We start from the raw sequence: 25,695 nt of genomic DNA, 5'->3' as shown, positions 1-25,695 counted from the left end.
CGCGGAGCTGAGGGGTTCCTCTGGCAGGGGCTGAGGTGAGGTGGTGCGGTGCCATGCAGTGCCCTTGTGGCTTTTCATTCAGCCGTGTGTTTACAGGCGGAGGCTGGCAGCCTTTTCGTCCTAGCTTGGGTGTTGTACCGCCCAGAGAAGGGGCCGGGGTATCTGTTTATTAGGAGGGAGTTTGGTGAGTATTAATAGAAGGTTTCACATGATTCAGATGCTGTCCACTTGCCTCTGAAACCTCCTAAAAGATTCAGCTGGAAACCGGATTAAGTATTAAGGCCGGAGACCATCTGCGAGTTCAGCCAGTAAATCCCTGCAACACGGTGGGTGCTTGGGGCGCATTTCCAGGCTGTAAGTACATTGTGAAGTTACTGAGGGCTGAAAATGCGACAGTACTGGGGTTCGAAAGTATGTTAAATTACTTTGGTGGGATTAGTAACATTCTGTAAAATGAAAAGCTTAAATAGTACAACGTGTGGTAAGAAAGTATGTGGTAATGATCTGGTTAAAATGACGGGCTAGAAAGGATAGGTTTCAGTGACATACAGATGTCAAAATGGGCCGTGAAGAATAGAAAGTGAGTTGTTTATTCTTTGAATAAAAAAGGTCATACACAGATGCCTTTTAAACTTTTGTGAGCATCTGCGTAGGTTCTTTATCTGTGTATTGTCTCATGTAGGTGCGCTGGTGTTTGGCCAGCATCAGCCCACCACATTCGGTCAAACATAAGAAGAAAGGCTGAGGATATTGCATGGAGATGCCTGTGTTTTGATGAATAGTTATCTAATTAACCAGTTGTAGGGGTAATTGACAGTCATAGTGATCATATAACCAGGTTTAGGCCCATGGCATTACTTAAAACCATAAAGATTATGACTGCTGCTATGATATATCACATAGGATAACCAGGCTTGACTGCATTTGTAATTCATGGTCCTGGCTACATAAAACTTGGTACGTACTTGACATTACTCAAGTGTATAACTTTGTTGTTTTTAGCAAGAAAGTTTTAAATTTTAATACCTAGAGATAAAAGGCTACTGAACTAGTCCAATCTAGACACTGAGAAAAAAAATGAAACAGCATATGTAATCTTGACTGGACTGTTGATAGAAACTGGCGTGGTGTTTGGATCAGTGCCTTCACATCGCAGATATCGGGTTAGTGTGTTCCTGTCAGGGCTGAGCAGAACTCAGAATAGTCACAGAAAATGTAGTGTGTCATGGGTGTGCACAGTTGGTGTGCAGTGAGCCCAGCCTTGCTCTGTGTTAGCTGCAGTTTTCCATGCATGTGTCGCTGAAACCTTCACACTTCTTAAGATGACCCAGATAGTACTTGAAAAATTGTTTCCCTGTACACAGAGTGCAGGTTGTTTCCTGTCTGTAATTCTGTCTCCTGCAAATATGGGGAGTAGAATAATATAGTATATACTTTGTAAAAATGAATTTTTCCTTATTCTAATTATGTAGTCTTAATATTTGTCTAGATTGTTCTTATTCCTCCATTAACATTTTTTTGATAATGTGATTATTTTTCAGCCTCTGTTTTAAGTTTGTGTGATATAGTACTACCCTCTTTAATTTATAATATATTTTCATGCCAGAAGAACACAGTCAAACTGTAATGGCAGTTGATGAACTTCAAGCCATAATACAAAGATGTGTAAGTAGTTTTCTTTCCTTAGAAGTAACAAGTGTCAGTAGTGTGAGTTTCTTTTCATATATTAGAATTAAAGCCAAAATGACCTCAAAAGACAAGTCAGTTGTTAGTAGAACTCTTCATGGGGCAGCTAAGTTCAGCCTCCATGTTTCATTGGCTTCTCTGTGGTGCTTATCCCAAGATGCTTGGTTATTTCTGCTTCTTGGAAATGGAAGTGTTCTTGTACCTAGGAACAAAAGCTGGTAGCTGTAGAGAACACATCTTCCAAAGAGAATGCTGTACTCTAGACTTACTGCTATTGAAATACTGCCTTGTCTTCTGTAGTAACTTGGTAGCTTTTTTAATATGTGAAAAATGTATAGAAGTTACAATGATATGACATTTAATTTTGAAATGAAAGCATGGATTTTCTTATTTCTTAATTGATAAGTATGGAGTTAAACATTCATCTTTTCTTTCTAGCAAATTCTGGAAGAAGCTGATTTCAAAGGAGAAGATTTTAATCTGTTTCAGGTAGCAGGTCAGAAGTGTTTGGAAGATGGATATGCAGCTCAGTTATTAGAAGTAATTCAAAATGAGAAAAACAAGGTGAGTTGAAGTTTGCACTACATGTTAGTGTTTATGAACATCATTAAATATAAAACTGCTAATTAAGAGGAAAAGCTACTTTCTGTGTGGAGCAAGGCTGTACATGTGAATAGCTAATCTGTGTTAAGTGCACATAATTCTGTATTTGGGTAGCTCACAGAAACCCAAGTCAGGGTAATATCAACAAAGCCATTACTAACTCTTCTGTGAGTGAAGCAAAGAGAAAGGGAAGCAGAAAAAGCATAATGAGGAGAAACAAACAGTGTCCCACTTCCATAGGACAGGGATTTCAGGTGGTGTACTGGGTCTGGCTGGCATGGAGTTGGTTTTCTTCATGGCAGCCTGCATAGTGCTGTGTTTTGGATTTGTGACCAAAAAGGTGCTGATAATACACCAGTGTTTCAGCTACTGCTGATCAGTGCTTGTGTAGCATCAAGGCCTTCTCCCTTTCTCACTCTGCCCCCAGTAAGCAGGGAATTTGGGAGGAGGCACAGCTGGACAGCTGACCCAAAGCAGTGAGATACTCCATACCATACAACACTGTGCTCAGCAGTAAAGACATGTGGATGGGGACCCATTCCAAAGCAGCTGTTGTTTGGAGGCTGGCTGGGCATTGGCTTCCTCATGGGAGTTGATCTGCAGCATTCCCCATCATGCTCTGCTGTCTTTTCTCTTTCACTTATTACATTGGCCTTATCTCATCTTCGTAGTTTCCCTGTTTTGCTCTTTTGACTCTCACCCCTATCCCACTGAAGGACAAGAGCAAGCAAGCAGCTGAGGGGTGCTTATTTGGTGTTGGAGATCAGCCTACCACAAATGGATATAATAATATTGGCCAATTACAGGAGCCAACTAGGCTGATGCTAATTTGAATACTAATGTCTGTGGGCATTAGGGATGCTGACATAATATACCAAATTGAAAAGAGATAAATAGGAAGTTCAGAAAGAAAGTGAAGGGTAGAATATTTTAGCAATGTTACGTGGAGTTCATAATCTGTTACAGGGGATTCACAATCTGGTTTTGAATTTTGTGAGTTAGCAGTAACAACTGAAAGTCTCAAGCCCCTCATGAATAATTTGTCCAAGTGTTCTTTTAGCATAACTCCTCTGTTCAGTCCTGTTTTAAATGTATTGTCATGGACATTTAGAAGTATATATTGACATGTCAATAATTGGAAGAAATCTATACAAAATATACAGCTGTGTTTATAGGTATGGGGAGAGGATACAATGTGTGTCAAATTATGGTAGCAGTTGCTAAATATTCAATGACAGTGACAGTTACAACCAGGACATTGATCTGTTGTTGCTTTTGATCTTTATATATACAATCTTTCTGAGTTTAAAAGACATCCAGTTTTGGTTTATTCTCTGAATATCTGTTTTTTAGGTTATCATCAAGAATATGGGTTGGAATCTCATTTCTCCTCTTGTTAGATGTATTTTTATGTATAAACAAGAAGATGATAAGCGAGAACACTGCCTGAGGATACTAGATCAGTTGGCACAGGTATGGTTTTGAAATCCATAATTATGATAAAACAATGTTAGGGGAGTTCTGCACGAAAAGGTGTTCAAGATAATTAATCCATGAAGCTAGTACGCCGAAGGCCAGTTACACAAACATCTATAAAATTTGATTCTGACAATATTTGCGTAATGAATCTACATCACTACTGGGTAAGCTGCTCTTAGTTTAATGTTCCCTCGCCTCAGTTTAAAGGTACAGAGAATTCTGAATTCATGGTGCAGGTTCAGTGGATAGGACTCTTTGTTTGGAAGTGGTAGGCTCAGCATCAGAGGTGGGGTTTTCACATGAAAATGAGCTAAGTTGATCTGAAGGACACAATCTTACCTGAGTTAGCTAGCTTGAGTAAAACTTAGAGTATGTTGCTAAATGTGTTTGCTAGTATCTAATTCAAGGTTTCTCCCTTCATGTTCTCTCTTTAGTTGTTTCAAAACCGTGCTGCAGGACCTTGCCATTTTCCACTTATCTCTGTCTGAATAGTATTTATTGTTCTCTATTCTATGATTCACTCAGAAAAGTCTTTTCCTTAAATCATTCACCCTTCCTCAATATGAGAATCATTACCTGATGATTCTGATGGAGGAGCGGAAAAATGTTTTAACCTGTAAAAGACTCATTCTCTTTCATTTATGAACTCCAAAAGCAACTTGTAAACTTTATAGCTTGAGTTAAATTCACACTCAAATTCTACTTCTCTCTCTGCTCCAAAGAATTACTTTGCAAAGGTACTCTGAGGTTTTTACAACCCATTCAAATCAGGTTTAGTGTCAGTTTTTACTATTACATGTTTTCAGCTCATATGAAAGTGTCACACAGGTATGCTCTACAGTAGATGTTAAGTGTAGGCATGTACTTACTGTTTCATATTTGTTTTCTTAAATCTTATCTTAGATGTTCAGATCTTCTCTCTTGACATTCAGGAACTTCTGTATTGCATGTGATTTGTTTTTTTGAGTATGACCATGGTTATTTAAAAATATGCATTGTTCCTCTCTTGCAGCTCTGCAATCCAAAGGAACTTTTTTTGGGTTTACTTGAGCAGATTGAGCAGACCTCTGGAGAGCAAGTGTGTCAAACTGTCATGTTATTGCTTGAGCCTTTGCAGACAGGTGGGATTCAGTTTATCATGTGATTTCTGAATTAAATTATTTTCTCATTTATTTATCAATTTAGTTTAGCCTTTGCTGGATTGGTTTCAGAATAAATCTGTCCTGACAAGCTTTGCAGGCTGTTATATTCTGCAAAATAACACAAGGCATAAATTTCATACTTATATTGGCCTGTTAGAAAAACATTTTAGTTGGAACTAATAGCATCAGTTGAAAAAGCAATATTCAGCTATTTTTCATCATTTACAAGAATGTGGTCCTATGACAGTTATATTTAGAGGTATAAAGCACTCCTACTGTTGTTGCAGAAATAGGGAATCACAGGGATTTGTGAAATTCTTCATTATTTGACTTTTAAAACATTAATTCTATTTTTTTATAGTATAAAACTGTAATTTTGATTTAAGCATGTTGAAATACTTTATTGGTGAGGGGGAATGCTATTCTGGCTTACACATGAAAATTTAAAATGTTGGGTTTGGTCACTCTCTAAGTAGGTAACAAGCAGTAGTTTCTGTTTTGTTATATGAGATGAAATGAAGTGTTGTGTATCAAGCTGAAGTCTGATTGCAGCAATCTCCGGGAAATGTTATTGTATTATGTTAGAATTTAACAAGAGAAATATGTGGTATTTCAGATAGCCAATCTGCAATTAGTCTGCACTGAGTCCAGTTAAATGGAGAGCCTCTGGTGCTGCTTCCTCAGTCTGGGAGAGTGTCTGTTGTTTTTGCCATGGAGTAAAAACCAGAGTCAGTTCTCAGCAGAAAAACTGGGCTATTGTCTCTGGTTTTGCCAAGCACAAAAGGAGTCAAGTAATAAATGCATTTTCTGGGTCAAATATGTATTATTTCACTTAGCCCAGTTCTAGAAAACATTCTTTTAGTCCTCATCCTGGTGCTGTGGAGAAAGGAAGAACATTGAAATGTGTGCCAGATTTAATATTTGTTATTTGCAAATACATAGCCTTGTTAACTACAGTATATTAAATTAGGTGATGATGTTTAGTCTTGCTGGATTTGCTCATGTGATTTCAGGTGTCAGTCCCTCTCCTTCCCTGAAAACAAAATGTTTTCTTTCCTAGTCACGTTGTTTTTCTTCATGTTTTCCTCTACTAAGTAAGTAATAACTCAATGTCTCAAAATGTTCTCTCTTCTTTTCCCTTTTTTTGTTTTCTTTCCCCCAGTGCTTTTGAAACTTCAGAACAAGAAGGCCTACTCAGTGGGTTTGTCATTGGCCATGATTATGAATCAGCTCACTGCCTTACCTGTACCTTATACAAAACAACAAATACAAGAAGATAAACTTGGTCTCTGTCAATGTTGCAATGCAGTGGTGGACTTTGCTAAACCTTTTGTGAGTGAAGTTGTTAAAAATATGGAAAAGTCATCAGAATACAATGACATGGAGCTGAAAGAAGAATTAATAAAATTGTGAGCATTTTATGTTTGTGCTATATATTCCTGTAACTTAACAAAATTAATAGTACATTTATTATATAGGTAGCAAATAAATAATCTTTTAGTGTTTTACAATGCTGCCAACATATATCTAACTAATGTGGTATTTTGACAAAAAAACCCTAAATAGATCTTATATATTCATTCTTTCTGTTTAGTAGAGGGAAATGGTAAAATGGAAATTAGTTGCTGCATTGTGAAGCTGAGTTGGTATTCCTCTGTTCCTCAAATTTCCAGCAGTGAGTTGGAATCATAGTCTGGAGGTGAAGTCTAAGTAATGCTTCTACAGGAGATGTTGAGTTTTTATTTTTTAATTCTCCTTTGAATACCTTGAATAGCAGCAGCTGATATGAATATAGGCATTATTCTTGGTTATCAATGACACTATCGTAGTCCGTATTTATGACTGTACTGGTGATTTATTCCACCCCTTTCTTTTCCAGCTGTATGCAAAGCCTGAAATACCCATTATTGGCAGCTCAGCTGGAACAACTTGAGGGCATCGAAGAACATCCTTTTCGTCATTTTGCAACTGAAATTACAGTGAGTGCAGTGGAAGTGAATTGCAGTGTGTGCAGAGCCAGTGGTCCAGTTCACCACTGCCTGTAATTTGTTCTAGTGCTCATTTTGATTTCTCTATTGGTTAGTGGGGTGACTTAATGGGCTGTGTAAGGTATATCCTGCCTTTCCTGTTGGGCATAGTCTGAAATCATGTTTTTAATGCTAATTATGAATTACCTTCTCTTCTGTTTCTCAATAAACTTCTTTTTATGGCTTTACGTAGTGAGAGCTGAAGCTAAGGTCAGTAAGTCATGCTTAGACTGTATGGCATCTTGCATAATCCTAATTTTCCAAAATGGGCCATCCTGGATGTTGGGTTGGGACAACTCCAGAATAGTGAGCTGACCTTGATCTCCCTGTTTCTTTCTAATGTTCAAGAGGAGTTACAGTATGTCCTCAGCCACATGAAGGGTGTGAGGGGGTAACCCCTGTAGTATTTCTCATTTACAAATGTTAGGGGTTCCTTGTGTTGTGCATCATGAGAAAGAAAGGCCATACAAAGCAAATCTAACTTTAAATCAGGGCTTGCCTTTAGCAGCTAAATGTTGTGTTCCATATTGATTAGTGAGAAAAAACCCAAATACTGAGTTTTCTGTGATCTGAAAAACACAGACGTGTTATAACATAATGTTTTCATGAATTTATTGTTACTCAATGTTAGCATTGGGGATAAGGGAGCTGAACTAGGAGTTTGCAGTTGGTCTTCATTCTCTCTTTTGCCAACTTCTGTGTGCTTGACTTTGCTATCTTAGTAACATTTTTCTAACACTAGTTATTTTTCCTCCAGGATTTTTTGTGCGTGTTTGTGCATATATAATAAATACTACATATTTGTATTAATTGATATATTACAAACATACAATTTATATATTACAAGCATTTATATTAATTTATATGCATGCTGTACTAGTGAATGTATATAAATACAGTTAGAGCTTTAAAACTTAATTGGCATACAGTTATTTTAAAGGCAACTATAGGAAGTCTGTTTTCATTTTTTAGGACATTTTGTGGAATATGGGAGAATTGATACCTTTAGTGTTTGTACATCATAAAGGCAAAAGTCCACACTGGGAGAATCAGGAGTTTGCAGACATAGAGCGAAAGAATTCTGCTGATTCTTTGGCATGTCTGTCATACCTGATGTTTGTTCAGCATTTTGGTGTTGAATGCCTTCCAGTGGTTTTTAGGTAAGAACTATTCTGTCTTGCTCATTGTAAGTGTGTACTTTGAAGATTCTTTCTGAGCGGAAGAGGACTTTATTTGTGAATAGTTATGAATGAAAACTGTATTTCAGCAGTATTAATTTTATGTCAACATTTAAGCATTTATATTTTTTGTAACTTATGTTATATAAAGAACATACTCCTGCAGATTAGTCTAGTGTGGTTTAATTTTAGATGAGCTGTCCTTTAAAAGAAACTACTATGATTAGTCATGTGCTGAAAATTAATGTGTATTAATTGTTCATTTACATATTTATAGACAGTTTTCCCATAAGAGTTCTTAACAGTGATTTGACTTACAATTTTTTGTCTATTTAAAAATCAATAATTTTAGAAAGAGATTTTATTTTTTAAAAGAGTACTAATCCTGTCAAATATATTAATTATGTGCAAATGTATATGGCTTATGCAGTTTAATATGGCTGGATTCTTCTCTTCTAGTCCTTCATACCTTCTGCTGTGCAATATGACACATATTGAAGTGCTGCTGAAAAGGTAGGGTTTGCAGGTCTAGATAGTGTGATCTTTTACAGTAACTCATAAAAACAAAGTTGAAATATTGATAAGTTCAGAGGAGGTTTATAAACTTGAGCATTAAAATGGCAAGTTTCACTACAAGATGTCTTCTGTTACTGAGAAGCAGAAGTAGTCTAAACATTTATGTATTGATTCATCTTGTATTGTGATAACATTTTTAAAAATTTTGTTCTGAAAATGTAAAATTAGTAGTTTAAACACATCAAGAATAATTAGAGTGTGTACTTACTTGCCCTTCTATAACAATTATTACTAAAGGCAACTATTGTGAAAATATTTATTTGAATGTATTCTGACATGATATGCAAAATGATTAAATGTCAGGTTTTCTAAAGGAAACCAAACTTTACTATATATTGTGATTATTTCACCCTCCATAAGCAGCAGTGTTACCAAATAGCTTCTAGCACTGCTGTGGAAGGCAAGTTTCCTGTTCTGACTGCTTCCCATTTCATTTTCTTTGGTAATCAATGTCTCAATATCTGTGGGAGATGACACTGCTTTTGAGCATGCATAAATACTGAGGGGAAAAAAGTCACTTTTGACTGTGAAGAGATGAATCTCATGTTCAGTTTCTCATCAGCAAGTTTATTCTAAAAATCTTTGGGAAGAGTAACAAAGATTCTATATCTAAAAAATGGAATGAAAATTGTTGAGGGACAAGTTCTTGTTGACCTCTTGTCTACTATTTCTTCTGAAATAACAAGTGTCTTTTTAATTCACAATTTAATCTGATTTTTTTTCTAGAACAGAAGAATCTGTATTATCTAAAGGACTTGTAAGTTGTTTTTTTAAATTAAATTTTTGATGTTAGAATGTTTTATTTTTTCAGTTTAAGGAATGGTAAAACTTTTGATTGTCCTTCTAGGACAGGTATAAATGATAGTTCAGATAATAGTTCTGGGAATATTTTGAGGCTTAAGTATTTTTCAGTCATACAAATACCTGTATTTATTAAACTTTACAGTCCTGCATAAATGTTTAAATTACAGCTATCACTTATAATTGCGGCTGCTTGGAACTTGCAATATCTGAACGAGTATTTCTGAGTGCAGGCTGTTTTAGCCATGAAATGTTAAGCTGATAATGTCCTGTATATGTGCATGCTGTTGACATCTTTCTTTTCTCCACCTGCAGGATCTGTTTGAGAGCTGTTTATTGAGAATGGAAGATAACAGCCTTCTCCATCACTATTTAGAACTCAGAAGCTTTATTAATGTACCTCAGGTAATAAGAAGCAGTGTACAGGAGTCTTCAAGTTTGATTAGAAATCATACCTAGCTGTCCTCTGGGTGTTTAAGAAGAGGGCATCCTACTGGGCCTTTACACACCTGTGCTGTTCAATTGAAACCTTCAGTGTCTTGCTATGCAGAATTGTCTTTGCTACCTGCTGCAGCATGAAGTTCCAGTGAGAATTAAAACGCACCCAGTGTATGTGCAGGTCACTGAAGGTGCAGGTGGGCACAGCTTTAGGTGAAAGGTGGTGGTTGCTCGTTTTTGTCTCCTCCTTGCCAGCCCTGGCTACCTTCATACCTGGAACCAGCAGCACAAGAATAGTGTTCTTGCAGATGGGATTCTGACCACTGAAGCAAGCATGAATTTCTCTGAATCTTTTATTCCCTGGACATTCCCAAGTGTTCTGTGGGTTTTTGGTTTGGTTTGTTTTTTTAAAGTCTTGAGTAGATTTTAGTCAGTGTGATGTAACGTAATAATCTGTATGTAATTATAAATTGTATTTCTTTTCTCTGACTGCAGGATTTGGTGAAAATTATGACCCTTTGTCCCATGGAGCATATGGTATGTTAAGTGCCCTACAGAATCAGTTGGATTCTGAATAGTGAGTTATTTTTTTTAGAATTCATCTGAAATGTCTCTGTTTTCTTTAGAGAAAGAAGAGTTTAAATATTTTGCAGTTGTTCATAGACAAGTTTGATACAGAAGGAAAATACACATTATTCAGGTAAGCATCCAAGCACCGAAGGTAGTTTGTGTAATCTCAGCCCCAGTGTATCTTAATTGTATCAATACATTGATCTCTGACAGAATTTCCATCTGATAAGCCACATTAATTTTACTATGTTAATGTTTTGATAAATCATGAATTTCAATTGCCTCATATAAAATTAACTGTCTTATGTAAGCCAGTGTTTAAAGGTTACATAGTCATACTGTTCTTCTGTGGTAAAACTCCTACTTAGCTCAAAACCTAGATAACATTCACTAACTCTATGGGCAGCTTTAAAGAGATAATATCTTTCTTTTGTTTGTTTGAAGGTGTTTACTGAAGACAAGCAACCATGCTGGTGTGGAAGGATACATTATTAAGAATATAAAGGATCAGATTCACTTAGCAGTAACGGTGAGGCTGTTACCAATAAAAACCAAGTTGTCATCTCAAAATTCTGTCAGTATGACATTGAGAAAATGTCTACAGCTTAAACTACTAGTGGTACATTAAAAACAATCCACTTTGAAAAAACACATAAGATAGAAAATTTTATTAAAAACACGACTTTGGCTTTTTCTGTCTATGCATATTTAGGTTATAAATATACAGTTGTATTTTTAATGGCACTATCTTACTGTATTTTTCTAATAAGTTTTTACCTTTTCTGTGCTTGAAAATACATTTATTTCGTAAAGTGGAACTGCTCAGTATATTGTTTTATCCCCACAGTTCCTCATTTTTAAAATATAATTAAAATATTACAGTTCAGTTAGAATTATTAATTTTTCTTTGCTTTTATGATGACAGTCAGCATTTTATTATGAGTGCTTTGCAAATGATAAATCCATCAGGAAGGGCTGGGCTAGATCAAAGCCATTTTAATCTCATATTTTATAATAATTATGCCAGAAAGTTGGGAAAATTAATTAAAACTATATGATTAACCTTTTACTATGCAGTTTCAGAATTCTCTTACTATGTTTCGTCCATTTCTTTCCTGACTGACAAAAAAATTAAAATTATAAAGAGGCTGGTTTGTGTACTTTACTCACAGGTCAATATTAGAAAACATTTCTTACAGGGTTTGATTTGGTTTTTTAACTTTTCTGTTTTATGCAAGTTATTGTTACAGTATTTAAGACCTAAATTTTGCACTCAGCTGAACTTTTTCTATTTTTTTTTCAGAAGGAGTATGACAACCTTTGGTTTACAGGACATCACCTGATCTCCCTTCTAGATTTAGTACTTTCTCTTCCAGAAGGTGCTGAGACTGATCTTCTGCAAAACTCAGACAGGTGAGTTGGAAGCACAGTTACAAGCTTTTTCTTCTTTCTTCATTATTAAAAAAGACTTTAAACTACCTTAGTACAGTGATGTACGCTGTCATGTACTTAATGAGGTGACAGCATCAATGTATTTTAAGGTTTTGGAACTAGAAATTGAAAGGGTCACTTATTTTAACCAGCTCTGCATAGAAGAATGTCACAATGCCATTGTATTAATTTTTAACAATAAAAAAGGATGTCCTCCTCCATTCCCCAGGGATGTAAGACTTCAGATGTGAAATGACATAACTAGTAGGTAAAGCATTATTTCCTCAGGAATGTATGGTTTGTCAGCTCTCTGCAGAAGCAGCTGAAGGAATAAAAGCAATGTGGTGTGGTGTCTAATATCATACAGGGGAATAATAATTAGATGCAACCTACGGTGCAAGGCATCTTTGAGGCAGTTTCACACATTGCTACTGGGAATCCAGAATCTCATCAGTAAGATTACAGATCCACCTGAACAGTAAATAATTGCATTTAAAAAAAACCCAAACAACTGAAATGTGTCTGAAAAATCTTGTGTATATAGGGTAGGTCTTCCTATATGAAAAGTAATATGATGCTGCTTGTGCTTGTAAATCAGTGGGGAGATAATGTCCAGATGGACACATGCCTGCTTAAAAAGCCCAGAAGTATGATGGTTATGTATGATATTATGGTATGATGGTTAACTGTACTTGTTATCTGGAAAAAAACAATTCATAATCTGCTCAAAAGTATGGTAAAACAAAAGGAAGAAAATATTTTAAAAAGCACACTCAAAAGTAAAAATTCAGTACAGTAATAAAGAAAACTGTCACACTAGTTTCAAATCAACTTTGAATCACCAGTGATACATATTATAAATCCTGTGATAAGGTTCTGTCTCTTGAGAGGATTCTTTCCCTCACAGTCACCAGCCCTCTGCAATCTGATGGCAGTTTCAGTTTTACTTGCAAAGTGTGAACTGTAGTATGGACATCACTACCTGCGGTGCTCTAGGTGGAGCTGTACTGCTCCAAAGATGGGGGGTTGCTTTTTGTACAGATGGGTTCTCCATACCAGCATGTCTGGCTAATGGACAATTAAAATTACCATCCTGGTAAGAGGTATCTGTATGTTTGTAATTCACAGGATTATGGCATCACTGAATCTGCTGAGGTACTTAGTCATTAAGGATTGTGAAAGTGACAATCAAGTACGTACTGTTTGATTTGAAAATGATTGATTAGCTAAGACATGGATTCACATCAACACTGTTATCCTTGATTCAAAAAACGTGGGTTTTGCATTTTTCTTTGCAATGGTTAGTTCCCCAGAAGTGATGCTTTTATTAAGACATCAGGAAATATGTGATATGGTCCTTTGTTTTGATGAAATTGTTTGCACAGATACTGTTCCTGTAAACAAACTAATCCTTTTACTCTGCCTGTTGAGCTGTGATCTGTCTCCATAACAATGGAGTATGTCACCACAAAATCACATACCCAACAAGTATTCCCACATGAAAAAATTGTTATTTTTGCTTATTTATTTGCTGGTATCCCTCAAACCACCAACTGGATGTCTTTATAGCAATAATAACACAACAATATCATTTACTGTTTTCTAAAATACAGAAAAAAATTCTGATCCACTTTTAGACTAATTTGAGATCTAGGAATAATTTTGTTAGTACCCAATAATTTTACTAATCTAATTAGAATAACAGTGAAATAACTAGTACTGATTGCTGAAACTGTAATGAAAATGAAAAGCAAAAATAGCTTTCAGTGGGTGCATTTCTAATTTACTATTTATTTAGTTATTTTACTAAATTTACTATTTATTTATTTATTTTACTATTTATTTACTAGTTAATATTGGTATCTGTTTGTTATATTTAAGGGGTGATTACTATTTAAGTACTCATAGTGGTCTCCTCAGTTACATGTAAATACATAGCTTTGTAAGAAAAGTAAGAATTCCTCTTTTATTATTAATAAAAAACTACACATAGTAGACTGCTCTAACAGTGCTGTCTAGTACCTGGCAAAAAGAATGTCCATACAGTTCGAGGAAAAAATAGCATCACATCTTCTGAAGATTTTCCCTTAAATTTAGCCTCTGTCAGTTCTTCTTGACTTCTTCCCTGTCTCTCTTCATACAGTGCAAGTGAGGCAGAAAGAAAATGCCTCCTTCCATGTCAGTTCAGATATTTTGATTGCTGTGTAGCAAGCATTTTCATTAATCAAGTTTAAAAATAAGTATTTTTCTAGAAAGTTCCTTTTTAAAACTGCATTCTGGTGGAAGTAATTACTGTTCTTATTTGAACTGTTAACAGTGTCATCTAGTATTAAAAATCGGTGAATTTTCCACTGTCGTTAGTGGATTCACTGTATTTAAAATTGAAAATTCTTATTTTTATTGTCCTTATTCTGCCCTGTGAGGATACTGCCTGAAGAAAGGAGTTGTATAAATGGCTCCTATATACAAAGCAGCCTTTGTGTCTTTGGATTTGTTTCCTTCTACAGCAGTTTGTAGCAAACCCAAGCTTATTTTCCTCTCTGTAACCCTGAACAGCCTTGGTTTTGAGCATCTTTCCCTTGCACCTCCTGGTTCCTGAATGCCATTATTGTAAACTCCTGCTTTCTGACCGTGTCAAGCTGGGAGAAATTTATTGTCTCTATGGCTGCCTTGCTGAAGGATGGGAGAGTAGCATATCCAGTAACATTCCTACAGTACTTTTAAAATGCAATATAGAAAATGGGGAAGCATGACACTATCACAACTTTCATTTGACATCACAATACAGTGTTAATTCAGGAATGTTAATTTCAATATTTGTTCTGTTGTGCTGCTGAATTATCTGAGAGGAGCCTACATCTGCCATTTACTTGCTGTAGAGATTCTAGCCTGAGGAAGGGCCTAGAACCTCCCCTCCAACACATCCAGATTCTTTCAGCTTTGCTTACAGGAACAAGCTGAAAATGTGCATTTCCATTGCTGTAGTTACCAGCCTACACACTCGGTCCTCCCTACCTCTGCACCTTTTTTTTGACTGCTTCATCAGCCAATCAACAAATAATGTAGGGGAGAGGAAGAGGAGCTGAAATACCCATCACAATGCTGCTCATGCTTCAATGCATGAGTCTGAATTATTTTTTTCTCTTTTCTTCCCAGCACAGAAGTATATGTTATAAAGACTAGTCAAAAAACTGGTGCTCAAAAGCTTAGTATTGCAATGCTTCACTGAAACTGTTTTGTAACCTTCTCTGTTCTGTTTGACTAGACTGGTGTATGGACCACACTTGGCAAGATAGAGCAGAATTTCTTAAAACCACTGCGTGTAGGACTCAATATGTCAAAAGCACATTATGAAGCAGAAATTAAAAATAAGAAGGAAAACAGAAAAGGTCAGTTTTTGTTGGTTTTTTGTTCTTAGTGTTGTTCATATCTAGAAACTTTGGTAATCCTTTGGAAATGAGGAACTGGTGAATGCTGCATAGATCAGGTTTTATTTAACTATTGCCACTATTCCAAATTTCAAATAATAATTCAGTAGTTGCTGAATTAAAAATTTTCATAATTGGTCAGAAAAATCTGAACTTATCTGTCATCACAATAGTAAATCTTATGGAAACTTGATAGAACTGTCACATGAAGACCTTCAGAACTTGTTCTGCATTTATACTTTTGATTTTAATGTTACAAAGGAGAAACAAAGTTTCTCTGAATATATAACCCTTAGGTTTCAAACTAGGTGTGGGAGGGTTAACAAGAGAAAAAATAAGTCACAGTGCTTTCTAAAGCCTGAAGCATTACATTCATTTTTTAAAATACATTATTTTTTTTTTATCTGACACACAGAATCAGATTCTGCTCTGGGTTAAGCAGGCACATTGCATGGGGCACAAGAGCTGTAGCTGCTTTAGGCAATCTCTCTGTATGTCACATCCTCTGTTCCTTGTGGTCTCCAGTATAATTAAGATAGCCCAAGGAATTTATGTCTGCTACTAAAAATGTCAATACAGCTTTTTGCCTCTAGTCTTATCCTCTTCCATTGCAAACTATGTACTTATGAAGCAAAGAAGGGGACTTTTTTTCTCAAGACAACCTGTGGATATCTCTCTAAAGCAAATCCTTCAGAATTAATCAGGAAGCTTTTTCTTAAGTCCCTCTTACAGTTCTCTAGCCTTTGACAAAATATAAAGAAATTTGAGTTTGGGAGAGAACATCTAAATTGTAACAGTAAATGGTTTAGCTTTCTTCCCTTGTGTTTAATCTTTGTCAGCATTACATTGAATTTCAAATATGTGGTCTGAATGTAAGAGGTTTTTCCCTTATTTTTCAGACCTGTCCTTGTAGTTTAGCCTGCTGCAAGTAATCTGTCTGAAACAGAGAAGCCTGCAGCCTTTTCTTAATAAAATAAGTATTTAATGTCTGGATTCGTTAAGTCAAGCTAAAGAACTCCTACTATCTCCCTGGATGTGGAAATACTAAAAATGTATCAAAGCCGGGCCAGATAACATTTTATTTTTCCTTTTGGAGAGCATGTGAGCTCTATAAAATTAGTCCAGTTGCAGATCTTACCTGTTTAGTAATGTAGAAATGTGTGTTATACAACGTATAAAGATATCACCCAACTCCAACTGTCTTCCTCTTAAGGTTCAGCACCCTCTGTCATGTGTTTTGTCATGATTTCTGTTCTTAACAATTACTGTCATGAAATGTTGATATTTTAAATATTCTTATCATGCTAAGGGTCATGTTGATTTCTTCATGTTTTCTTCTACAGAGGCACAAAGTTCTAACACAGTTTGCTCTGTAACTGTTAGTGGTGAAAAGATGCCTGCCATGACTACTGGAATGCAGCTTCAAGTGAGTTTGCACTTCCCTTCAGTCACTCAGAAGTACTGACTTTTTATTTTTCAATGTGGAGACAAAAGTAAATATAAAATGGGTAAAAAAATCTAATAAAAATAACACTTATCTTTCTTGTCATTTCAGGTTTTACACTCAGCTCTCTTCACATTTGACTTAATAGAAAGTGTTCTAGCTCGAGTAGAAGAACTCATTGAAGTGAAAACAAAAGCTGTAATGGATGAGAATAGTTAAGGCAGCTGAAGTGTTTGGATTAACATACTCCTGACAGGATCATTGGACTATGAGACTTCAGTTGCAAAGGAGGCTATGGCCCTGTAAAGAAGAGCAGTTTAGAGGGGCTTCCAGAAGAACTGAAGAACTGCAATTGCTGCTCTTCCTAAGTCTCATTGCTGTTTTTTTTATTTTCTTTTGCTCTTGTTGCATGTGATTTGCAGATATGGTCTGTTTACTCCTCTTCAGAATTTAATGCTTTTTCTTAAGTTTAGAAACTAAAAAAAAAAAAGACCAGGTGTATTCTTCTCTGTGGCAAGGAGGTATGGTTAAGCATTTATTTTTTTTAATTTTCAGAATTTGTTGGTAATAGTTGCTGACTGGTGTTGTGAATTACAAAGATTTTTACCAAGTGATTGAAGAACCATTAATTAAAAAGCCCTGTTTAAGCAAAAGATATTTTTATTAGCACATTTTAATGTTGACAAACAAGCTTCTCTATTTGCAGACAGGACTGTAAGGTACAGATAGCTAACACTATAGAACAGTACAAACACTGTGGCAAAGGAAACCAGGTTTAAAGAAAAACAACTTTGAGCTAAATAAGATGTTAGAACTTATAACAGATAACACTTATGTTTAAAAAACAGTGTAAGGTTGCATACATACAGCTGCTGTTTTTAGGGATACCTGTATTTTGGAATTGTTTTGATCATCGTTATCTTTAATCATACAGATTTCCTTAAGACATAGTAAATTTTTTGGGGAATTATTTATAAACAGATGAGCCTCGAAGGTCAGAACCAAGTTAAAAATAAGGATGACTTTCCTATCGTGCAGCTAAACCACTTTTTTTCCCTCCCTAGAAAGCACATTTGGTGTCAAGTATGCTATTTTTCATTGTATAGCTATTTAATATGAATTTTCATGCCAAATGCATATGTTGTCTGTAGTATTTTGAAATGAAGCTATATTTTTAAGAACATTTATATTTTGTTTAAAATGTAGCCACTCTATTTATGAATAAAAAACCAAATATTAAGTTAATTACGGTGCGATTGGTACTCCTGAAGCATTTTCCAAACTGGACTTTTTTCTATTATTTGGGCTTTTGTCATTTCTATTTTGCAACGAGTATCATCTGCTTGTGGCTTGGAAGTTACCTTAGAGAAAAGAAAAATGAGTAGAACAAAATGACATTAGGTAATAGAATATTCAAGATTTTATTTTTCCAATAGTAGAAATGCAAAATTATTTAGCAGTGAAATTTGATTTTTGTGTTCTCAAGTAGGTGTTCGGGAATGCTGTACACAGAGGTGATAGTATTTCAACAGGAGTTAACAGTAAGTGAAGACATCTTAACTTAACAGTGGTAAATAGGAGCCAAACAAGCTCTTAGATATCTGATTTATTTTCTTAGATGCTATTAAGAGCTATTAAGTTACCTTTAACAGTAGTTTAAAGACTCAGCTAATGCATCAGAGCACCAGTTCTACCTTAGTGTATTAATGGATTGTGGTCAGTATAACTTAAAAAGTTCCATTAAGGAAAACCAAGTATTTTATAGTTCTTGGCTATGCCTGAGTAATACACTAATATTTTTAAGTGTATGCAACTGGACTTACCTTAGCCATAGTTAGCATTAATTTAACAGTTTCGGCAGGATTATGAACTGGTATTACACGTAAATTGCTGCCCAGGAATCTGCACAAAATAAATAAGGTTACTTTTAGAGTATATATTTAATTTGTTACCCCATGAAACTCAAACAGCATTCCCACATGAAGTAAACAGCTTTTTAGTGTGCAGTTTTACTTACAGGGAAGGCTGCTTTTATTCTGAAAGGCAAGTGCAGCATTCATGCTGTTTGTAAAGCCATCTGTCCCATTTCTGTACCACTTATTTAGGTGGGATTTGGAAGGGCTCATTTCTTTATCTAGGTCTCTTCAACAATCAATCAGCACTTCTTAAGCATGTGTACATTCAGAGAGATCTAAACCCTCTTCTGTGATATTGCTGAAGGCTCTCCTCAGTGGCAGTAAAAAATATTTGAGTTGTTTTTATGGCTGTGGAAGAGCACAGCAAAGTATCTAAAAACACTGCTAAAAATACTTTAGCATTTGAACTAAATCTTTGTAGTGTACTATAAATAAAACAACCTGTATTCCAGACACGATTAAGATAATGGGATAATTCCACTATTTCATGTAAAGACTTGTTCACTCAATACTTTAACCTAAAATTATTTCTTTCTATAAATAGTGTTATTAATATGCATTCATTCTGGAGAAGGGGATCTGAAGATTTAAAATAGTAGCATGAGTTGTTATTCAGTGAGATTATGGAGGAGAGGCATCAAAGCTTAGGCAAGCACAGAGCCTGTCCCTAAGAATTGCACCTTACGTGTGTTGTAACAATGAATTACCTTTGCTGCTGTTTTCTGTTGTAGAGCTAAAACAGGAGAGGGACTTCACAGCAAAGAATGAGGAATTTTAAATAACCAAAAAGAATTTAAATAATGCAGATGAAGTGCCCAGCTGCTCAGTTGCACAGTCCCCTGTGACCTCCCCTTGTGCCCGCCACCTGTTCTTCCTGCAATCTGGCTGATGACTTGGAGTCATTCACATTAGGACCTCCTGCTGCTAAGGTATCTCAGCTGAACTTGTCTGCCCTTGCTTCTAATTAGCAAAAATAAATGTTACAGGCACTGTCCTTCTCTAAGCATAGGCACTCGGGTCCCTGGTGAGTTTTGCTAAAATGTGATGTAGGAACAAGGGTTGGATTTACATTTTGAGATTAGGGAAATAAATTGATGCAATTTTGCTCATACCAGAATGGGCTAAACAAAGCATGAATGAACAAAATGCAGCAAAGAAACAATTATATGTACTTACCCAGATCCATGAAAATCTATTTCTAGAAATAGTTTTGCTTCCAATAACAGCAGGTCTAAATTTAGTGTTGTGTGGACAGAATACTGGTCATTTGAACATGTCTTGCCTTTCCTCCAAGGTATTTAAAACTTACCATACAGATGTACTAAGGTTTTTTTGTGGAATGCTCATTCAAGCTATGATGATAAACACTACTTTTCTCCCACTTCCTCCTTGCTATACACAACTCTACATAAAGTGTTCATGTTAACAAGACTCCTGTAGTTTTCTTGTTAATAATAGTAAAAAATAATCCTTCCCAACTGCAGCAAAACCATAGATAAGCAGTAATAGAAGACAACTTGGCAATACTAAGGGACTTTGTTTTTTAACAAATCCAACAGGTGACTTGTAGTTTCAAAGAATATGGCACAAGTTTCAACCCCACCAGGAGAAGGTGTCAGTGATTTACAAACAGTAGCAGAACTTCAAGCTGCCAGGAAATAAAAAAGGCACATGCATTTAAATATATAGATATATGTAATTGTCCTTTATCAACATCAATTTGATATTGCTTGCAATGAAAAAAAAATCAGTTTCAATAAAATTACCAACTTGCCAAATGGAATGCAGTTCCAAAACATCACATTTTAGTCATCAGCATGTGCACAAAACCCACTGTTCATAACCACAAAGTAGATTGAGAATTGGCATTGCCATCGCCTGAATAACGTGGTCTTGCTCAATGGTGGCTGAACTTTTAAAACCTCTCATGAAAATTTACAACATTTTCACGAACGGGTAATAGATTTCTTACATTTCATCTCATACACTCTTTATTCATCAGCATTTGGCAGTATGCCCAGGATTTAATGGAACTGGTGCTAGTTACTGAAGGAGGTAAAGATCAAAGACTTCATTAGAATAGTCACTTCTTTGAGGCCAACAGTGACAACCAACTGCAGTTAGGGCTACTGTACCTACAAGAAAATGGTTCTGACTACAAGCATGGAGCACAATCTGATCACTGTTGTCAGCTGGTATGTACTAAAATATGCAAATTTTCAGACTTCATTAGAAATCAGAGATAAAAGTTTTAAACAAACCAATTTGTAATATAATTTTATACTTTTGGTGTAAAATAACATTGATTATTTAATTGTTCTAGCACAGTGTAACAGATGCTGTTCCAAATAAACATTTTAAAAGCTGGTAAAAAATCTGCACTTTACACTACAGCCTTTTCTCATGACATAAACTTGCCTGCTCTGTTTTGAAAATTACCATGAAAATATGGTTATAGAGCTAAGAAAATTGTCTAATTTTGCAATTGGAAAAAAATAATTTAAATAGTTATGCTATGTAGCCCTAAAGTGATTGAAAGGAATCTTATTTGCTATGTTTTGAGGAACATCCTCTTTTGTTACCTGTGATATGTCAGATTGATTCACTTGGTATTCTTTTTATTTGCTATTAATGGTTATAGAGCTAAGAAAATTGTCTAATTTTGCAATTGGAAAAAAATAATTTAAATAGTTATGCTATGTAGCCCTAAAGTGATTGAAAGGAATCTTATTTGCTATGTTTTGAGGAACATCCTCTTTTGTTACCTGTGATATGTCAGATTGATTCACTTGGTATTCTTTTTATTTGCTATTAATAAACAAATGCTTTAAATAATTTTTTAAGGGAGACCTGTGTAGGATAGAAGCTGGGGATGGGCAGGAGATGACAGAGTCACCACTTCCCATGGAAATCCAGAAACTCATCCTTGCAAAACAAGTTGCTTCAAGCTAACACCAAAAAGTCTAAACAAATCCAGATCTCAAATGCGAGGTGGTAACGCAAAGCCAGCTAGTCAAGGGACCTTCCCTGTCCCCAGAGAGTTTATTATCAAGTGCAAAGATGCAGGGTCATTACATTACCATGGTTATGTACAGAGGGAGAATTTATACATGGGAGTGATTAATTTGCATGAGATCATGCTGGACATAGTGGCAAAGCTGCACACTGGCAACAAATGCACTAAGCTCCAACAGGTACCATACTCCTGAGGAGGCAGCATGTACAGTGTGATCCTTCAGGACAAAACAATTCTGTTTCTCTACCACTGCCAAACATCTACAGAATCAATTTTCACTTGTAGCTTCTGGAAGTGTTTTGAGTGGTATTCCTGAGACCCTGCCTAGGACCTGCCATAAGCAGTGAGCAATCACCTCCAGTCTCTAGAGACGCATGAATCCTGCTCCCAGAGAGACTCTGCAGGGAGGATGGCTGCTGGGCTCCTCCAGCAAGCAGCAATTTATTGTAAGGGCTTCTTTAAACCCTTTGATTCAGTAGCAAAGGAAAGGTGTCCAAGCATATTTTCTTTTCAGGTGGAGAGGCTGTCTCACAGCTCGTGGCTGCTCCCTCTCCCTGCAGCATGCTGGCACTCAGCATTAGCATCCCAGGCCTTTTGACATTCAAGACATTTTTGGCAGTGATCTCAGCCTTCATTAGATAATGAAAGATATTATCTGAGAACTCAGAAGGAGATTTTAGAAAGACCTTAAGTAACCAAAAATTTAATTTTGAGGGATAGCAAACAGTAAGAGCCGTTGGCCAGCCAGGCAGGGAAGCACTAATATATGAGTGCAAATTTCACTGTTGCTTGTGCAAAAAAGCATGTGACAGCTGAGCTCTTCCCGGGAGATTTCTTGGATCAGATGCCAAAATCTGGAAGCCCTGAGAAGCCAAGCTCTGCAGAAAAGGAGACTGACCCATGCTCCCCGTTGCAGAGTAGTAACAGCATCAGTTTGCAGTCACTGCTGTTGTCCCAAAGCAGAAGCAGTCCTGGTGCAACTCAGACTCCCCAACCCATCCAGGATTTCACAGCCATGCTAGTGGGAATTGGTGGCTCAGCAATGCACTTGGGTTGTTCAGAGGCTGCTCTGGGGGTTGGCTCTACTTGAGTGCTGTGCTAACTGCCACAGCAAGAAGAGGAAGGGTGTATGTCTTGTGTAATGCATGCAATCTCTGAGTAGCTCAATACAAGCCTTTGTGCATCCCACAATCTTGAGGTGTTGCTGTGTCACCACACATTTAGCTGGAAAAACCCAGACCAGTAGGAAAGTATTTCTGAAATACTAAACAATTTAAGGAGCTTTAAGTCCACGTGACACTGAGTAAAAATTTCTAATGGGGGTGTTTCAGACTCCTCAAGAGGTGTTTTTTATGGCCTGCTGTGTGTGGCTTCATCCTCCCTCAGACTAGGGCTTTCCTGGCATACATGCAGCTGTTAATTACATTCAGGACCTTATGGACAATTCAGTGAAAGCTCAGGACAATGTGTTGAATTGAAGCTGAACTAGACCAAACCTGGGATGAAAAAGCACAGTGAAGGCAAGATCACCCTCTAGTGTCTGAAGAGTCCTGGGTAGGAAGCAGAGAGCAAGAAGAAAACCCTGCAATAGTTAATAGTAATAAAAGGCAAAAAATACAGGAAAATAGAAGGGCTAAAAAGAGTGCAGATAGGGGTTATAAATGTAACCTACCAGTGGTAGGTTACATTTCAAATTTTGAAAGAGAGTTTCTGGTAGGCAGATTTCAATTACTTGTTTGGGTAATTAATGCTATTTAATTATCTTGACAGTGAGAAGGATGCAGAAAGTGAGAGCACACAGATAGAATTTGCTAATGAAAACAGCTGAGAGACTTCAGTGTGGCGGGCAGCACAGAGAAATGGCCTGGGCAGGGAGCAGGGGAGATGGTCTGAGTCAAGGCCCTGAATAGGGTACATGGTTGGAGCTCCTTAACAAGAAACACCTATTTTTGAACTTCAGTTCTGCCATTGAGGCACTTGGGCCAGGGAAAGGAGTCTTAAACTGATGTTGTACCTTTGTGAAGGTGGGGGAATAGGGTACAAATCAGTAGAGCCTACTACACTGTAGCAAGTTTTGAGCAGTAAGTTGTGAAGTGGCTTTTTAAATTGTAGGAACAGAGTTTGTAGTAATTGGGAGTGGGGCTGGGCTGAGCCTCATCCCCAGTGGGTACAGCTGTGAGGAGCAGGTGAGCAGCATTGACAGCGATGAGCCATCGAGTGCCCGGGGGCACTGAGCAACCACCAAAGGGAGCAGAGGGCACACAGGTGCAGTGCATCAACACGAGGGGATAAAAGGTTGGGACAGAGAACAAGAAAAGCAGAGCTTGAAGCTTTCTGAAGTAACATGATGTTACTCTGTATGGGCTGACACCTGAAGCCTTCTGCTGTGGTAAGGTGTTACTCTGTATGGGTGAATGCTTAAAGCTTTCTGAAATGGTATGGTGATACTCTGTGTATTGTGGCTGTAACAAAAAGCCATTTTGGATTTGTATTCAGTTCCCTCCATTGCTTTGCTTATGAGGAGGCCTTACTAAGAGCAGTAGTTTTGAGTAGAGCTGGGGGTAGGAGTGAGTTATGCTGGTATAGCTGATGAAATCACTGCCATCCATTACCTCCCACCATATTATGGCACAAACACACACAGTTTTCAGGCTGTAAACTCCAAAATGAGCAGGCAAGTAAGTATAGGCTTTAAAGTGAGGTGATTCAGGAATTACTTCACTATAGTTCACCCATTTACACAGCAGAGATGGGGTGATAACCTTGTCAGCCAAGCTAGCATAAGACATCTCAGCTTGTGAATCAAAGCTCTCTTGCCTCTAAATTCTCTCCAGCTGGCATGAAATTGGCCTCAGCTGCAGAAGCTAATTACCAGCTCCTTGACATACCCTTTCACTTTACTTGGGAACAGAGTCAAGGCTTCTGATGTTAACAGATAAAAAATATATATTAATATCTATAAGATGCAGTATTTTAAACGGAATTATGTACTTACAGGGTAATTGTCTACCCCCATTTGATACTGCATAGGAAAAATTAAAATATTTGGGGAGAAATTCAGAAAAAATTCAGCAATATTTCTGATGGTATTATTTATAGAGCAAGCTGAAAGAGGCATCAGTGCAGTGCAAAAACGATGAGTCAGGAGAATATCCTAAAGCAGTGTAACTCAGAATTGCAGGTGGCAAGAATACTAAACAGATAGGGAAGTAGCTAGGAGAAAATACAGTTGCACACAAAAATAACCAGTATTCAAATAGAAGCAGCTTCAGACTAATATCTGGTTTATGCTGAAAAAACTGTATTCATTGCCATTGAATAAAATATTTACATATACATAATATAGGAAATTCTTTCAGCCTTTCCTAGTGAGTCAGATGCTGGCCTTGACAAGGGCTGTCCTACCTGCAGAGCTGTGCTCATAATGACCGTTGTTATCCACCTTGTCTGCTCCTGCCCACAACTTTCTGTCATTTTTTTTTTCAGTGGTTTAATAGCTCTGCAGTGAGGTGTCTCTTCTGAAAAGTTTGGGAAAAGAGAGACGACAAATATTTCCCGCCAGTTAATGAGGTGAGATGTTTGAAGCACAGAGACACATTACAGAAATGATTAAAAACCAGCGGAGCTCCGGCAGGAGCGAGAGGAGGCCGGGACGTTCCTCTTGGAGCGCCGCGGCGCCTGCGGGAGGGGACAAAGCAAAGGGGGAGCCGGGCGGCGGGGAGGGAGCGGGGCCCGGCCGCAGGAGGAGCCCTCAGGCCTCACCCTCGCACCTCACACCTCAGCCCTCACGCCTCAGCCTCACCCTCAGGAGCAGCCCCGCGGCGCCGGAACCCGCGGCTCGGGGGAATGCTCGTAATGGGCAGCCAGTTCTGCAGCTGTTTGTGGGTAAGAACAGGCCAAGTTATTTTCTATATAAGTTATATAAACATAGAAGTTTCACAGGACAAAAATGCAAAAGCA

At 37.0% G+C, this 25,695-nt stretch overlaps 2 protein-coding genes across 5 annotated transcripts; one reads left to right on the top strand and one right to left on the bottom strand.

The window, feature by feature from the left end:
• GLMN (glomulin, FKBP associated protein) lies at window positions 1-21,312 on the top strand. Of its 4 annotated transcripts, none has more exons than XM_031057914.1 (20): window positions 1-35; window positions 218-326; window positions 1,607-1,665; window positions 2,125-2,250; window positions 3,643-3,762; window positions 4,781-4,889; window positions 6,073-6,319; window positions 6,790-6,889; window positions 7,910-8,097; window positions 8,575-8,628; window positions 9,418-9,448; window positions 9,808-9,897; window positions 10,426-10,467; window positions 10,557-10,630; window positions 10,945-11,029; window positions 11,804-11,913; window positions 13,060-13,123; window positions 15,197-15,320; window positions 16,703-16,785; window positions 16,915-21,312. In XM_031057914.1, exons 3-20 carry the CDS (start codon window positions 1,627-1,629, stop codon window positions 17,020-17,022), a joined length of 1,794 nt encoding a protein of 597 aa, XP_030913774.1. In that variant the 5' UTR covers window positions 1-35; window positions 218-326; window positions 1,607-1,626; the 3' UTR covers window positions 17,023-21,312. The 4 variants fall into 4 exon arrangements, with proteins under 4 accessions (XP_030913774.1, XP_005422127.1, XP_030913773.1 ...); XM_005422070.2 differs by having other exon boundaries at window positions 1,542-1,665; XM_031057913.1 differs by having other exon boundaries at window positions 218-354.
• On the bottom strand, window positions 18,045-25,209 carry CUNH1orf146 (chromosome unknown C1orf146 homolog). Its single transcript, XM_005422125.1, has 4 exons — window positions 25,141-25,209; window positions 19,427-19,452; window positions 18,627-18,705; window positions 18,045-18,164 (listed from the first exon to the last, which is right to left on the bottom strand). The coding sequence occupies exons 1-4, from the start codon at window positions 25,207-25,209 to the stop codon at window positions 18,045-18,047; spliced, it is 294 nt and encodes a 97-aa protein (XP_005422182.1).
• Window positions 25,210-25,695: the final 486 nt, after the last annotated feature.

The sequence above is a fragment of the Geospiza fortis genome, unplaced genomic scaffold (genome assembly GCF_000277835.1).
Source record: "Geospiza fortis unplaced genomic scaffold, GeoFor_1.0 scaffold403, whole genome shotgun sequence".
In the NCBI taxonomy this organism is placed as follows: Eukaryota; Metazoa; Chordata; class Aves; order Passeriformes; family Thraupidae; genus Geospiza; species Geospiza fortis.
This window is presented reverse-complemented; position numbering and strand designations above follow the sequence as displayed.

Excerpts from the sequence above, each read along its gene's own strand:
- GLMN (XM_005422070.2), top strand. The coding sequence starts at position 1,600 with ATGCCAGAAGAACACAGTCAAACTGTAATGGCAGTTGATGAACTTCAA. Across the intron at positions 2,251-3,642 it reads TTCAAAATGAGAAAAACAAG|GTTATCATCAAGAATATGGG; the intron begins GTGAGTTGAAGT and ends TCTGTTTTTTAG. Across the intron at positions 10,468-10,556 it reads TTTGTCCCATGGAGCATATG|AGAAAGAAGAGTTTAAATAT; the intron begins GTATGTTAAGTG and ends TGTTTTCTTTAG.
- CUNH1orf146 (XM_005422125.1), bottom strand. The coding sequence starts at position 25,209 with ATGACAGAAAGTTGTGGGCAGGAGCAGACAAGGTGGATAACAACGGTC. Across the intron at positions 19,453-25,140 it reads TTATGAGCACAGCTCTGCAG|CTCTACAACAGAAAACAGCA; the intron begins GTAGGACAGCCC and ends CTCCTGTTTTAG. Across the intron at positions 18,706-19,426 it reads AACAGAAAACAGCAGCAAAG|ATTCCTGGGCAGCAATTTAC; the intron begins GTAATTCATTGT and ends TATTTTGTGCAG.